This window comes from Pituophis catenifer, unplaced genomic scaffold, assembly GCF_029215685.1.
Source record: "Pituophis catenifer annectens isolate HBS135680 unplaced genomic scaffold, rPitCat1.0.hap2 SCAF_10, whole genome shotgun sequence".
Classification (NCBI taxonomy): Eukaryota; Metazoa; Chordata; class Lepidosauria; order Squamata; family Colubridae; genus Pituophis; species Pituophis catenifer.
This window is the reverse complement of record NW_027256890.1, coordinates 25,583,589-25,597,012: the sequence shown is the minus strand read 5'-3', so window position 1 is coordinate 25,597,012 and position 13,424 is coordinate 25,583,589. Positions and strand designations below refer to the sequence as shown.

Genomic DNA, 13,424 nt, shown 5'->3' with positions numbered 1-13,424 from the left:
GTTCTAGTCCCGCCTTAGACATGAAAGCCGGCTGGGTAACTTTGGGCCAATAATGAGGAGACTGGGAGTTCTAGTCCTGTTTTAGGCATGAAAGCCGGCTGGGTAACTTTGGGCCAATAATGAGGAGACTGGGAGTTCTAGTCCCGCCTTAGACATGAAAGCCGGCTGGGTAACTTTGGGCCAATAATGAGGAGACTGGGAGTTCTAGTCCTGTTTTAGGCATGAAAGCCAGCTGGGTAACTTTGGGCCAATCACCAGGAGACGGTGAGTTCTAGTCCCACCTCAAGCATGAAAATCCCATTATTCTACAGAGGGGCATGGGACGAAGGGTCCAATCCTGAAATTAACTTTGTCGCTGGAGAGAGGAGCTCACCTGCCCGGATGGCGGAGACAGGTAGGATCCGATGGCCCACAAATTTGCCTCCTTCCTCAAAAACCGCGATGCGCAGCGAGGCGAGGGTCGGCAGCACGACCTGGGCAAAGAGACAGGAGGAAGAATTGTTTGGAAGGAAGCGCCGAGTTCAGATTGTGCCATACACACTCATGCACACATATACAGCCTTCGTGAATTGAGAAGAACAAAACCTCAAAGAGTCAAAATTTAATTTCCGGACAGGTCACCAAAGTTGAACATTTTGTGTGAGGGGAAAAAAAAAAAAACCGCACTCGGCACATGCTCAGAAATTCAGGGCTTCGAGGAAGGTCAGCGTTGGCCTGCCCTGCCCAAAATACAGGGCTCTCTAAAGCAACCTTCTCAGATTTGCCACGCTCACCTTCTGGAAAACGAACGGCTCCTCGTCCCAAACGGGGTTGAAGGAGTTGCCCTGCGAGGTCCGAGTGCGAAATTTGCGCTTGGTGTCCACCGGCAGCCCAAACATGTCTACCTCGACGTAAATGCCGATCCTCTTATCCGACAGGAATTGCCCGGAGATGATCTAAAGATTGAGATAAGAAGAGGCGTTTCCTGGCTTAAAATGAAAAACTCTGGTTGAATTCACAGGCCGGTTTCTGATGCAACCCTCTGTATATGCTCAGAAGAACTCTCTTCCGCTTAGCTTAACCCGCTAGCTCAAATCGGTTCGCTGGCCAATTTTTTTCCTTTCTGCTTTATGATAACCTGATTAACGTTTTAAACAAAAATGAACAGATAAAGAATATTTAAGATAAGAGAAAGAAAAAAGTAAAGGAAGGAAAAGTGCAAAAAAGGAAGAAAAAAGGATGGAAGTATTATTTCATCCTTCCCTCAATTCTTTTTCCTTCCTTCCTTCCTTCCCTCTTTCTGTTCTTTCACTCTCCTTCATTTTCCCTTCCTTCCACCCTTCCTTCCCATTTTCTTTCTGTGTTCTCTTTCTTTTCCTTGCTTCTTACTCCCTCTTTTCCTTATCTTTCCTTCTTCCTTCTTTTTTCCTGCCTCTCTTATCCACACCTTCCTTCCTTCCTCTCTCATCCTCAGCACCTTCCTTCCTTCCTCTCTCTCATCCACCTTCCTTCCTTCCTTCTTCATTCACAACACCTTCCTTCCTTCCTTCCTTCCTTCCTTCCTTCCTTCCTTCCTTCCTTCCTTCCTTCCTTCCTTCCTTCAAATAGAATAACAGAGTTGGAAGGGACCTTGGAGGTCTTCTAGTCCAACCCCCTGCTTAGGCAGGAAACCCTATACTACTTCAAATAAATGGTTATCCAATCTCTTCTTAGAAACTTCCAGAGTTGGAGCATCCACAACTTCTGGAGGCAAGTTGTTCCACTGATTAATTGTTCTAACTGTCAGGAAATTTCTCCTTAGTTCTAAGTTGCTTCTCTCCTTGATTAGTTTCCACCCATTGCTTCTTGTCCTTCCTTCCTTCCTTCCTTCCTTCCTTCCTTCCTTCCTTCCTTCCTTCCTTCCTTCCTTCCCCTCCCCACCCCTCAAACTCACAACCGAGAGGTATCTACACAGTTTCCACCCAATTTCACCGTCCTCCCACCCCGCCATGCCTTCTAACTAACCTTCACTCTGACGGTGTTCGCCACAATGCCGTCGACAATATCTTCGGTGAAAGGGTCGAAAAACTTGTCCGACCGTCGCATAAACTCGGGCTTGAGCAGGTAGCCGCTCCGGCGATTGTACTCAAAGATGCCCAGGTTCAGCTGCATTGGCAAGTCTGCAAGGAGGGGGCGATACCAAAATGCAAGCCAAGGTGCTAGTCCTCATTATTGTACCAGCAGAGGGAAAGCCGACGGCAACAAGGAAAAGACCTCCGGGTACGCGCCGTGCGACCCACAGCTTCATTTCTCCTTTATATTTAGAGGCGAAGATTATTTCTAGCGGCTCGTCTTTTTATTGAGAATTTAAAGCTTCCGGTTCTCTTTTAGGGGTTGACGGGAAGCTTAAAAAAATGGTGGGGAAATTCATTTATCAAAGTCACCCGTTCTTTGGCCAAGGCACTGAAAACGTTTTAAAAAATAAACATGTAAAACATATTTGAATTTTAGTCCTGTATGTCAAGCACAGAAACTGCCTGACAATCAGGAGGCTGTGAGTTCGATCCTAGGTGGAGGCAGATATTTCTCTCTCTAGGCACAATGAGAATATTATCTGCTGAACAAAACTCCGCCCTGGTGACAGGAAGGGCATCTGGCCATTAAACATTCAGCTCCATTCAGTTGCCCAGAGTCTACCCCGCGAAGGATTATGGGGTCGTTAAAAGAGGATGATATAAAGCATAGAAGTTGCACATTTCCCCAAAGTAGCAGCGCCGTTTTAGCAGTTGCTCAATCATCATTAAATTTATGTGCCGTATAAATTTAAGAAACAATAAAATTAATAAACCATATATTGAATTTAAAAAACAATAACCATCGTCCATCCAGGTTCATCTGCACCGACATTTTGAAGGCCGGTTAAAACCAAAACCTCTCCCATTCGCCGATCTAAACAAGGCTGCAAGGCAAAGTTCTTTTTCAACTGCGTACACGCCTGTGCAAGTTTCTAGTCCTCATTGCCACCCAGAAGGCGAACTCACCCAGGGATTGAAAATTGAGGGCCACCATCTGACAGCCGGCGTTCCAGAAGAGCTGTGGCATGTAGTTGGAGGAATCCACACGTGTCCCTTTGGGGTAGATTCGGCTAAGCTGTTTCTTGTTGTATCTGGGAGGGATCCGTGTCAAGGCCGAAAAGCCGGTATGTGTGGTCAGCTGTCCAGTTGGCTATCAACATGTATTTCGCAGCTCAAAGCAACCCCCTCCAACCAGTCCCCACCTCCCCTTTCAATTCAGCCTTCCTTCTTAACATTAGAATCATAAACCATAAGGTGGGATCTTAGAGGTCATTTAGTCCAACCCTCTACTCAAGGCAGGATCCCTTAGGGCAGTGTTTCTTAAAATGTGGTCCCAACCCCATCCCTGGGGTTGACGCCCAAAAATCCTCTCAGGAGTCCTCAAAATGGACGCTGCAGGTAGTCCTCGACTTACAACCATTTGTTTAGTGACCGTTTGGCGTTTCAACGGCCCTGAAAAAAAGGGACTTAGGACCGTTTTTTCACACTGACCGACCGTTGCAACGTCCCCGTGGTCACGTGATCAAAATTCAGACGCTTGGCAAAACTGACTCACATTTATGACGGTGGCAGTGTCCCGTGGGGGGGTGTGTGTCACGTGAGGGGGGAGAGCTTTTGTCAGATTCACTTAACAACTATGTGGCTGACTGAACCACTGCAGAGATTCACTTAATGACCGTGGCATGAAAGGTCGTAAGAGGGGGCCAAAACTCACTTAACCGCCATCTCGCTTAGCGATGGAAATGCTGGGCTCAACTGCAGTCGTAAGTCGAGGACTGCCTGTTTTCGCTCTGTTGAGAAAGAAAGAGTGCCGGGTTCGAATTCCACCCCACCATCATGATAACCTGGACTGGAGCGAAGACATCAATTTAAAAGTTTAACACGGGAAATCTATATAAATGGATGTGTATGTATGTATGTTCCAGCATAACTCTGGAACGCCTTGAGCAATTTCAACCAAACTTGGTACACAGATGACTTACTATCTGGAAAAAAATACTGTGGAGTAAGACACTCCTAACACCCCTCGGTGTGTGTGTGTGTGTGTGTGTGTGTGTGTGTGTAAATAAATATAAATAAATACCCGGGCAGTGCCAGGTTATCAGCTAGTATATGATAAATATCAGCCATGCCAAAGCACAAAGGGTCTCTCCATCTATTTTAAAAGTGGGAGAAGGGGTTCCTGAGAGACATGGGTTCAAGACACTTGGGTTCAAGAGCTCCATATTTGCAGGATACTCAACAAACTCCATGGGGCTGTTGGTCAGCTGCTCCAACCCTTTGGTCTCCACAAAAGAAGACATTTCGAAAGACTTGTTGCGTTCTGGAAGAGAAGGAAGGAAGAAAGGAAAAAAATAGCAGGACATCAAGTTTTCTGCACGCGCCTAGTGCCCCATTTCCCCCCCCCCGATAACAACAACCCTGAATGGTAGGCCACGCAGAAAAGTAGAGATCCGCTTGCCATCACCCAGGGAGTTTGCCCACAAAAACTGGCTTTAAATCTGGCATCTTGGACGGGGCCAGCTCGTCCTTCAAATGAAATGCCGCGAATTTGATGACTGTCCAGCCGCATCTTTAAGCGCTTGGACAAGCCTCTAGATCTCAAGGATCAGGGTTGTTTGCAAGGAAGGAGGGAGAGTCAACAAAGAAAATTTACAAGGGAATGAAAACCCTGCTTTAGCGACCTATAGCGACCATATGTCCTTTCCCTCCAAACTTAACAACACTAAGCCTCATGGACTTCAACTCCCAGAATTCTCCAGCCATCCAAAACTCAAGAGGCTGTAAAATCAGGTGGAGTCACATGATTTAACGACTGTGACAAATTTTCTGCTCCTAATCGTGGCCGTAAGTTGAGGACTAGGTGTGTTTTTTGCCAACAAAATACGATCAATGTAATTAAGAGGCATGTAAACCGGGCAGCCCTGGCTAACGTTTTTAGGCCCCAAACGTTCCTGATTAAAAGGCAGAAGCTGAATTCAGCTTCCTGTCACCATCGTTTGTTCGTGTCCCATCCCCCCTGTCACTCACTGCTGGCCACCTCGAAGGACTTGAACTTGACCGGTTCGATGTAATTGACCAATGTTGACATCTCCTCTGTGGCATTCACTTCGCTGCTGGCGGTGCCCTGGGGGTGATCAGGGGGTTGGCAGGGGGGAGAAAGAGGAGGAGGAGGAAGAGGAGGACGAAGGAGGAAGAGGAGGAGGAGGAGAAGGGGAAGGAGAAGGAGGAGGGGAGGAGGAGGAAGAGGAGGAGAAGGAGAAGGAGGAGAAGAAGGAGGAGGAGGAGGAGGAGAAGGAGGAGAAGGAGGAGGAAGAGGAGAAGAAGAAGGAGGAGAAGGAGAAGGAGGAGGAAGAGGAGGAGGAGGAGAAGGAGGAGGAAGAGGAGAAGGAGGAAGAGGAGGAGGAGGAAGAGGAGAAGAAGGAAGAGGAGAAGGAGGAGGAGGAGGAGAAGGAGGAGGAGGAAGAGGAGAAGAAGGAAAAGAAGAAGAACGAGGAGGGGGGAAAACCCAGTATCAGCAATGCAAAACTTCAAAAACTGCTCTGTCTTAAAACTCCAGTTCCCAGAATCCCCTCTGGCTCACAGCTGGTGGGAAATAAATCTTTTATCCATCAGGGCTCTTGCAATGACACCTGGGAGTTCTAGAAATGAAATAACTCCTCTTGTTTTTCATCCCCTTTTGTTCCCACTTCATGGCCTCTTCAAAAGTCATCCATGCACCCCAAAATAGTGCAGATGGGTGGTCCTTGCAAAGCGGCCCCTTCCATTTGCACGTACCTCGTCCGTTGTAGGCTTTTTGGGATCTTGCTGCTCTTCCTCCTCCTCGCTTTCAGCTTCCCGGTCTGGAGGTGGGGAGAAAGGGAGGGGATTAGGGGCTTGGTGGTCAAAGGGTTTGTCTGTTTGGCTGTAGGATGGGGAAAACGCCGGTTTGGCTAATGAACCTTAATGAACTACAATTCCCAGGAGGGCTAACTGTTAAAAATGACATAAAAGTTCTATCTGGGCTAGCATTTAAAAGAGCATTTTAAATTTTTTTACCAAGTTTAAAATGTTTGGATTGTTCTCCCAGAATTCCCCGGTCAGCATGATTTAAGGTGGGTGGACTTCAACTCCCAGTATCCCCCAGCCAGCATGCTTTAAGATGGGTGGACTTCAACTCCCAGAATCCCCCAGCCAGCATATTGGGAAAACCTTTTCTTCACCTTAGTTTGGACATGCATCTGTTTGGGGGTGTCTCACCAATAGATTTGCGGGGTTCCCCTAGTTTTGCCATCCTGTCCGAGGCCTTTTCCTCCCCATTGGTCAGGATCGAGGAAAGGATTTCCGGCTGTTCAGCAAAGGGAGACCCTAAAAAGAGAGGAAGAGACGATTAAAAGAAAATAAAAAAAAAACAGCCAGCTTTTTTTGCTTTCCTCATCCCTCCTCCGCTACTTTTCCTCGCGTGCTGCTGTGGCTTCTCAGCCTGGGAGGATATGATCGGCATCTTGTTCCTGCCGAGCTGCCTTGGCTGGTTGGTTTTAAGGTTGATTTGGTGTGTCATATGAAAGTGTGATTTAGGATTAGACAAGGTAGACGATAGAAAGGTGCCAGCTGTGTTGCAATCTTCAGTTAAGAGGTTAAGTTTAGAATTACAAGTATGGTAAAGTATGGTAAAGAAGATTAGAAGCCACTTCTATGTGGTTTTTTTCCCCTTTCTTTTCTGTTTTTCTTCTATTTTTCTTCTTCTTTCCTTTTTGCACTTTTTTCTTTGACTTCTCCTTCCTTTGCTTCTCTTTCCTTCCCTTCTCTTTCCCCTTCCTTTTTCCCTCCTTCCCTTCTCCATTCAGTTTTTCTTCTTTCCTTCCCTCCCTTTTTTCCTCTTCCTTTGTCCCTCCCTCACTCCAATTTTCTTTCCTTCCCCTTTCCTCCTCCCTTCTTTCCTCCCTTCTTCCTCCCTCTCCCTTCCATTTTTCCTTCCTTGCTTCCTATCTCTCTCCCTCCGTCTATTCCTTCCTTCTTTCCTCTCTCCCTCTCTCCTCCTTCCCTTCCCATCTCTCTCCCTCCCCCTCCCTCTGTCTATTCCTTTCTTTCTTCCTTCCTTCCTTCCCCTTTTTCTTTCTTCCTTCCTTCTTCCTTCCTCCCTCCCTCTCTCTCTCCATCTGTCTATTCCTTCCTTCCTTCTTTCCTTCTTTCCCCTTTCCTTCTTTCTTTTTCTTTCTTTCTTTCTTCCTTACTCCTTCCCTCTCTCTCTCCCTCCATCTATTCCTTCCTTCCTTCCCCTTTCTTTCTTTCTTTTTCTTTCTTTCTTTCTTCCTGCCTTCTTTCTTCCTTCCTTCCACCCTCCCTCCCTCCGTCTATTCCTTCCATCTTTCTTTCCTTCCTTGCTTTGATTTTTCTCTCTTTTCCCTTCCTTCTGCACTGGACTTTGCACAGAGCAAACATTTGGCTTCTTTGCTAGCCAAGACGGGACTTCCCAGCCCCCACCCCCCACCCCCAAAAGAAGCAGCAAGAATTCAGAGTTGCTTTGGATAGGGAGACGGGCTGCTTGGAGAGTTCATAAAAATAAATAAAGAATTGGGGGCACGTACCCAGAGCGGGAGAACCCGGCTCGCCCACCCCGGAAGAGTCGCTGTAGGAGCTGGGCGTCTGCTCCAGAACCCGTTTGCGTACGCTGCCTTCCGTCCCTTTGATGTGGGGGCGACGTTTCTTGTTTTTCACCAGAATGCGCCCCAATAATTCCTGGGGACTCGGTAAGGCTATGCCGGGCTGGAGCTGCAGGAAGATGGCGGGGTGGTGAGAGAAGACAAATTGCAAAATTAGTAAAGGTAAAGGTTCCCCTCGCACATACGTGCTAGTCGTTCCTGACTCTAGGGGGCGGTGCTCCTCTCCGTTTCAAAGCCGAAGAGCCAGTGCTCTCCAAAGACGTCTCCGTGGTCATGTGGCCGGCATGACTCAACGCCAAAGGCGCACGGAAAACGCTGTTCCCTTCCCACCAAAGGTGGTCCCTATTTTTTCTACTTGCATTTTTTTTACCTGCTTTCGAACTGCTAGGTTGGCAGAAGCTGGGACAAGGAACGGGAGCTCACCCTGTTACGCGGCACAAGGGACTCGAACCGCTGAACTGCCGACCTTTCGATCGACAAGCTCAGCGTCTTAGCCACTGAGCCACCACGTCCCTTGTTTTTGCAAAATTTATTGCAAAATTAGCTGAGCCAAAACGCAAAGAAAACGTAATTTGGAAAAGAGGGAGAAGCCGAGGACTAGGAAAGGTGATAGGTTCTTCCCATATCCCCATCTCTTATCAATACAGTATTAAATATATAGTCCCTTTATCATAACTTTCTGGTATTATACCTAACAGAAATATTTCCGGCTTTAAATCGATCAGTGGTGGGATTCAAATAATTTAACATTGATTCTCTGCCCTAATGACCGGCTGGGTGGGCGTGGCCATTGGTGGGCGTGGCCATGGGGTGTGACAGGCAGCACTTGGCCTCCTGCACCCCCGTGGGAGCAAAAATGGTACGCGGGGGGGGGACACTGCTCCCCCCGTGCCCTGTTTTGGGCCTAGTAGGCCTCTCTGGAGCCTCCTGGGAGCCAAAAGGGGCACGTGGGGACTCCTGTAAGGGGCAGAGCAGGGAGGGGCGGAGCCAGCCAGCAATTTAACTACCAGTTTTCCCGAACCGGCTGAATCCCATCACTTGATATGCTGCTTAATCATCTTTTCCAGCCATGTAGGTATTTTCGTCCAGTATTGGATTCTGATTCCGACCACCTGTCAATAAAAGTCAGCCAAGTCCATTAAGAGCTACTCACTGGATATTTCTCAAAGGGGTCGATCAAAAGAGCATCACCGAAGATGCTTCGGCAGTATTCGGCCATCTTAGCCTGCTGCTTTGCTCTAGAAACGGGGGGAAAAAACGCAGGGAAAAGCGGTTTTTGGAAGCAGGCACAGAACCTCCGTAAAAAAATGATACAAGACAGATCGAGGGCTCCCACCACCAGGATCCGCTCCGGCCGCAAGGAGCTGTACTCACGAATCAACGTGATTCTCGAACGAAAGGATGATCGGGTAGGGCGAGGTCTTGAAGGCGCTTTCCGCGATGGCTTCGATGACCTCCTGCAAGAGAGCGAGAGCCGAGCGAAGGGGTGAAGCGTTGGGCAGCGAAGGGACCAAAAGACTCGAGCAGAACGATCAAGGTTTGCCGCAGAGTAGTAGATAAATAGCATGGGGGATTCTGGGAGTTGGAGTCCACCCATCTTAAAAGCAAGCTGGTTGGGGGATTCTGGGAATTGAAATCCACCCATCTTAAAGCAAGCTGGTTGGGGGATTCTGGGAGTCAAAGTCCAGCCATCTTAAACCATGCTGGCTGGGGAATTCTGGGAGTTGAAGTCCACCCATCTTAAAGCATACAGACTGGGGAATTCTGGGAGTTGAAGTCCACCCATCTTAAAGCATACAGACTGGGGAATTCTGGGAGTTGAAGTCCACCCATCTTAAAGAGTCTAGCTGGGGAATTCTGGGAGTTGAAGGCCACCCATCTTCAAGTTGCCAAGTTTGAGAAACACGGCCATAGAGGTTTATTTCATTTATATTTCATATTTTTTAACTGCCCATCTCCCCCGGTTCCTGCCTTGAGAGGAAGGATTGGACCAGATGACCTCTCAGGTCCCATCCATTGAAAAGGTAAAAGGGAGGGGTGGGGTCTCATACCCTTCAGGGGGACAAACTACCCAGGGGAGTTGAAAGAGTACCTTGAAAGGGATTTCTGTCGTCATGGTGAATCCGTGGGTGATGAACGGCTCTTCGTCCGGGGGACGGCCCTTCCAGCAATCAAGTTCGATACAGCGGCACCCGCTTAAAAGCACCTGCCGATACATTTCCACAGAAGAATTGCCCGTCAGCTGCCCGGCTGGAAGGGAAAAAAAGGAGGAAATGGTAAGGAATGGCCTTGGGAGACAGAAGGAAGAGGCGCAGCCAAGGAAATGGTCAGATAAGAGACAGCCGAGCCCTCAGCTGCGTAATGGATGGAGAAAGACTTTCAGAAGGGACCTTCTCTAGTTTCTTGGGCTGTAAAGGAGATGGCTGGAATGGTATGTGAGAAAGACCTTGAGGGATGGATGAAAAGATGCCAGGTCTCAGATAAGAGACGGCTGAGCCCTCAGCTGCATAATGGGAAAGAAGGGAAGTTTGAGGAGGAGGAGGAGAAGGAGGAAGGAGAATGATCATAAGTCAAGGACAACCTGTAAGCGATGTTAACACAGCAACTAATTTCCTTCAGACAGGGAAAGTAACAGTAACAGAGCATATCTATATCTATATCTATATCTATATCTATATCTATATCTATATCTATATCTATATCTATATCTATATCTATATCTATATCTATCTATCTATCTATCTATCTATCTATCTATCTATCTATTTATCTATCTATCTATTTATCTATATATATATACACACACACATATATATATGAGGCTGCCTACTGTGCAAGCTTTTCACTTCACAAAACTGAGGCCAGAAAATGCTTTTGTTACACTCCATTTCTCCTCCGGGGACGCTAGGAAATTGCAAGCTATTATCCGAGAGAGAAAAATTTCTCCATTCTTTGGCGCCAACTAATTGGGATGACGTCTCCAGAGGCTGCAAGAGGGAAGGCAAAATATTCCCACCTTCAATTATTGGAATTATTTTGCAATTGAGCTGCTTTCCTTCGCCTGCTGGCTCTGTTTCTACGGGTTTTTTTTTAAGTGGCTGGATTCACACCCGTGCCTGGAGCCGGACACAACTCTGGTCCTCTAAGCCAGAGGTCTCCAACCTTGGCAAGTCCGCGTATCCGAAAGCAAGCTGGCTGGGAAATTCTGGGAATTGTAGTCCACACATCGTAAAGCATGCTGGCTGGGGAATTCTGGGAGTTGAAATCCACAAATCTTAAAGCATGCTGGCTGGGGAAATCTGGGGATTGTAGTCCTCAAATCTTAAAGCATGCTGGCTGGGGAATTCTGGGGGTTGTAGTCCTCAAATCTTAAAGCTTGCTGGCTGGGGAATTCTGGGGATTGTAGTCCACAAATCTTAAAGCTTGCTGCCTGAAGACTACTGAGAGTTGAAATGCATGTATCTTCACATTGCTAAGTTTGAGAAATGCTGACTTAAAGCAAAAAGTTCCCCATCTCTGTGGTAAAGGGCGAAAAAACCAATTGTACCGATAGATAAAGAACAGGGTGGAGTCCCCGCTGCCTGGTGTTAATTGGTGGAATGTCAATAAAACATTCAATGCAAGCCATAAAAAATGAGTCATTAAATTCTTCTCTCTCGGCCACAACTCCGTTTAATGCTCTGACCTCCAAATGCTTCTGCAAATCGCCTTGAATTAAAAGCACTCACTAGCAATACCATTTAACTTGGGATTGCTGCTCTCATTTTGTGGCCCCACAACAAACCTCTAAAGAGCACGCGACCACAATGAGTTTAAGATAGGGGGACTTCAACTCCCAGAATTCTCCAGTCATTGTCCTGGATAGGGAATTCTGGGAGTTGATGCCCACACGTCATAAAGTGGCTAGGGTTGAGAAACATTGCTCTCTGTTATGTGAACTGCAGTTCCCAGCGGTCTTTGCACACTTGGCTGAGTATGGGGGATGCTGGGAGTTGAAGTCACCTGTCTTCAAGTTGCCAGGGCTGAGAAACAGGCCTGCTCTACGTTACGGAAACTGCAATTCCCAGCAGCCTTTGCAAACTTTGCCGAGTTGGAAGGATGCTGGGAGTTGAAGTCCATGCATCTTGAGATTGTCACGGTTGAGAAACTCTGTTCTAAACTGAAACAAAATGAGGCATATTATAATAAAGAATAAAGAATTTAGAGAAAAGATAGATAGATAGATAGATAGATAGATAGATAGATAGATAGATAGATAGATATAGATAGATGTATAAAGATAAAGATATATAGAAATATATAGTATATAGATAGATAGACAGATAGACAGATAGATGATAGATATATATAGATGTATAAAGATATATAGAAATAGAGATATAGTAGATAGATAGATAAAGATATATAGAAATAGAGATATAGTATAGATTGATAGATAGATAGATAGATAAAGATATATAGAAATAGAGATATAGTATAGATAAATAGATGATACATATAGATATAAAGATGTATAAAGATATAGAGATATAGGATAGATAGATAGATAGATAGATAGATAGATAGATAGATAGATAGATAGATAGATACGATAGATGATATAGATATATAGATGTATAAAGATATATAGAAATAGAGCTATAGTAGATAGATAGATAGATAGATAGACGATAGATATAGATATATAGATGTATAAAGATATATAGAAATAGAGATATAGTAGATAGATAGATAAAGATATATAGAAATAGAGATATAGTATAGATAGATAGATAGATAGATAGATAGATAGATAGATAGATGATATATAGATAGATAGATGTATAAAGATAAAGATATATAGAAAGAGATATAGTAGATAGATACATAGATACATAGATGTATAAAGATAAAGGTAGATATATAGAAATAGAGATATGATAGATAGATAGATGTATAAAGATAAAGAGATAGATAAATAAAGAAATAGAGATAGATAGATATAGTATAGATATAGTATAAAGAGAGAGAGAGAGAGAGAGAGAAAGAGTATAAAAATAAAAGATAGATAGAGATAGAGATATATAAAGATGAAGATCAGTGGTGGCATTCTATCCGGTTCAGGTGAATCGGTAGAGGCGGCTGTGAGTGGCTCCGCCCACGATCCGGACATAATCGTGTCCCATTTATCCACCTTTTCGATACTCTGCGCATGCTCTGTGGAACGCACGCGCTCACATTTGCGAACTGGTAGCGAAAGTAAGTCAATACCACCCCTGATGAAGAGAAGTATAGATATATAAAGATAAAGATACACACACACACACTAGAGAGAGAGAGAGAGATGCCTACACAGCTGCCCAGCCCAGTATCTATAATAGACGCACCTGTGAGGTAGGTATTATGCGAAGAATTAATGAAGTAGCTGCTCAGCGGATGCGTCATGTCGTCGCTCAGGTCCAGCTTTTCGGGGGGCACAACGGTGTTCTCTTCACCCCCCAAGTAGCGCCCAAAACCCTCCAGGGACATCTGATCTGGGAAAGGAAGAGAAAGGCGTTGAGAATCGAGACGGACCAGAACTCCCTTGGCCAAATTCGTTAGAAACTCCCAAGAATTTCAAATAAAAGGCAATCGACTGAAAAGAACGAGAAAAGAAAATTTCAACCGCAATTCAAGAACCTGCCCTGTATTTTTACTACCATTATCGCAGGGAGTCCTTGACTTACGACCGTTCGTTTAGTGACCGTTCGAAGTTACAAAGGCCTTGAAA

The 13,424-nt window shown here is 45.7% G+C and overlaps 1 protein-coding gene across 2 annotated transcripts in view; it reads right to left on the bottom strand.

The window, feature by feature from the left end:
• Window positions 1-13,424, bottom strand: part of PLCB3 (phospholipase C beta 3) — a 58,902-nt gene that overhangs the window by 10,357 nt on the left and 35,121 nt on the right. For both annotated transcript variants that reach the window (XM_070951208.1, XM_070951207.1), the window contains exons 10-22: window positions 13,042-13,188; window positions 9,768-9,925; window positions 9,050-9,132; window positions 8,829-8,913; window positions 7,601-7,784; window positions 6,273-6,380; window positions 5,811-5,875; window positions 5,064-5,160; window positions 4,272-4,356; window positions 3,000-3,124; window positions 1,984-2,138; window positions 774-935; window positions 374-473 (exon numbers count right to left, since the gene is read on the bottom strand). In XM_070951208.1, the coding sequence (XP_070807309.1) occupies window positions 374-473; window positions 774-935; window positions 1,984-2,138; window positions 3,000-3,124; window positions 4,272-4,356; window positions 5,064-5,160; window positions 5,811-5,875; window positions 6,273-6,380; window positions 7,601-7,784; window positions 8,829-8,913; window positions 9,050-9,132; window positions 9,768-9,925; window positions 13,042-13,188 (1,554 nt within the window). The remainder of the gene's footprint in view (window positions 1-373; window positions 474-773; window positions 936-1,983; window positions 2,139-2,999; window positions 3,125-4,271; window positions 4,357-5,063; window positions 5,161-5,810; window positions 5,876-6,272; window positions 6,381-7,600; window positions 7,785-8,828; window positions 8,914-9,049; window positions 9,133-9,767; window positions 9,926-13,041; window positions 13,189-13,424) is intronic.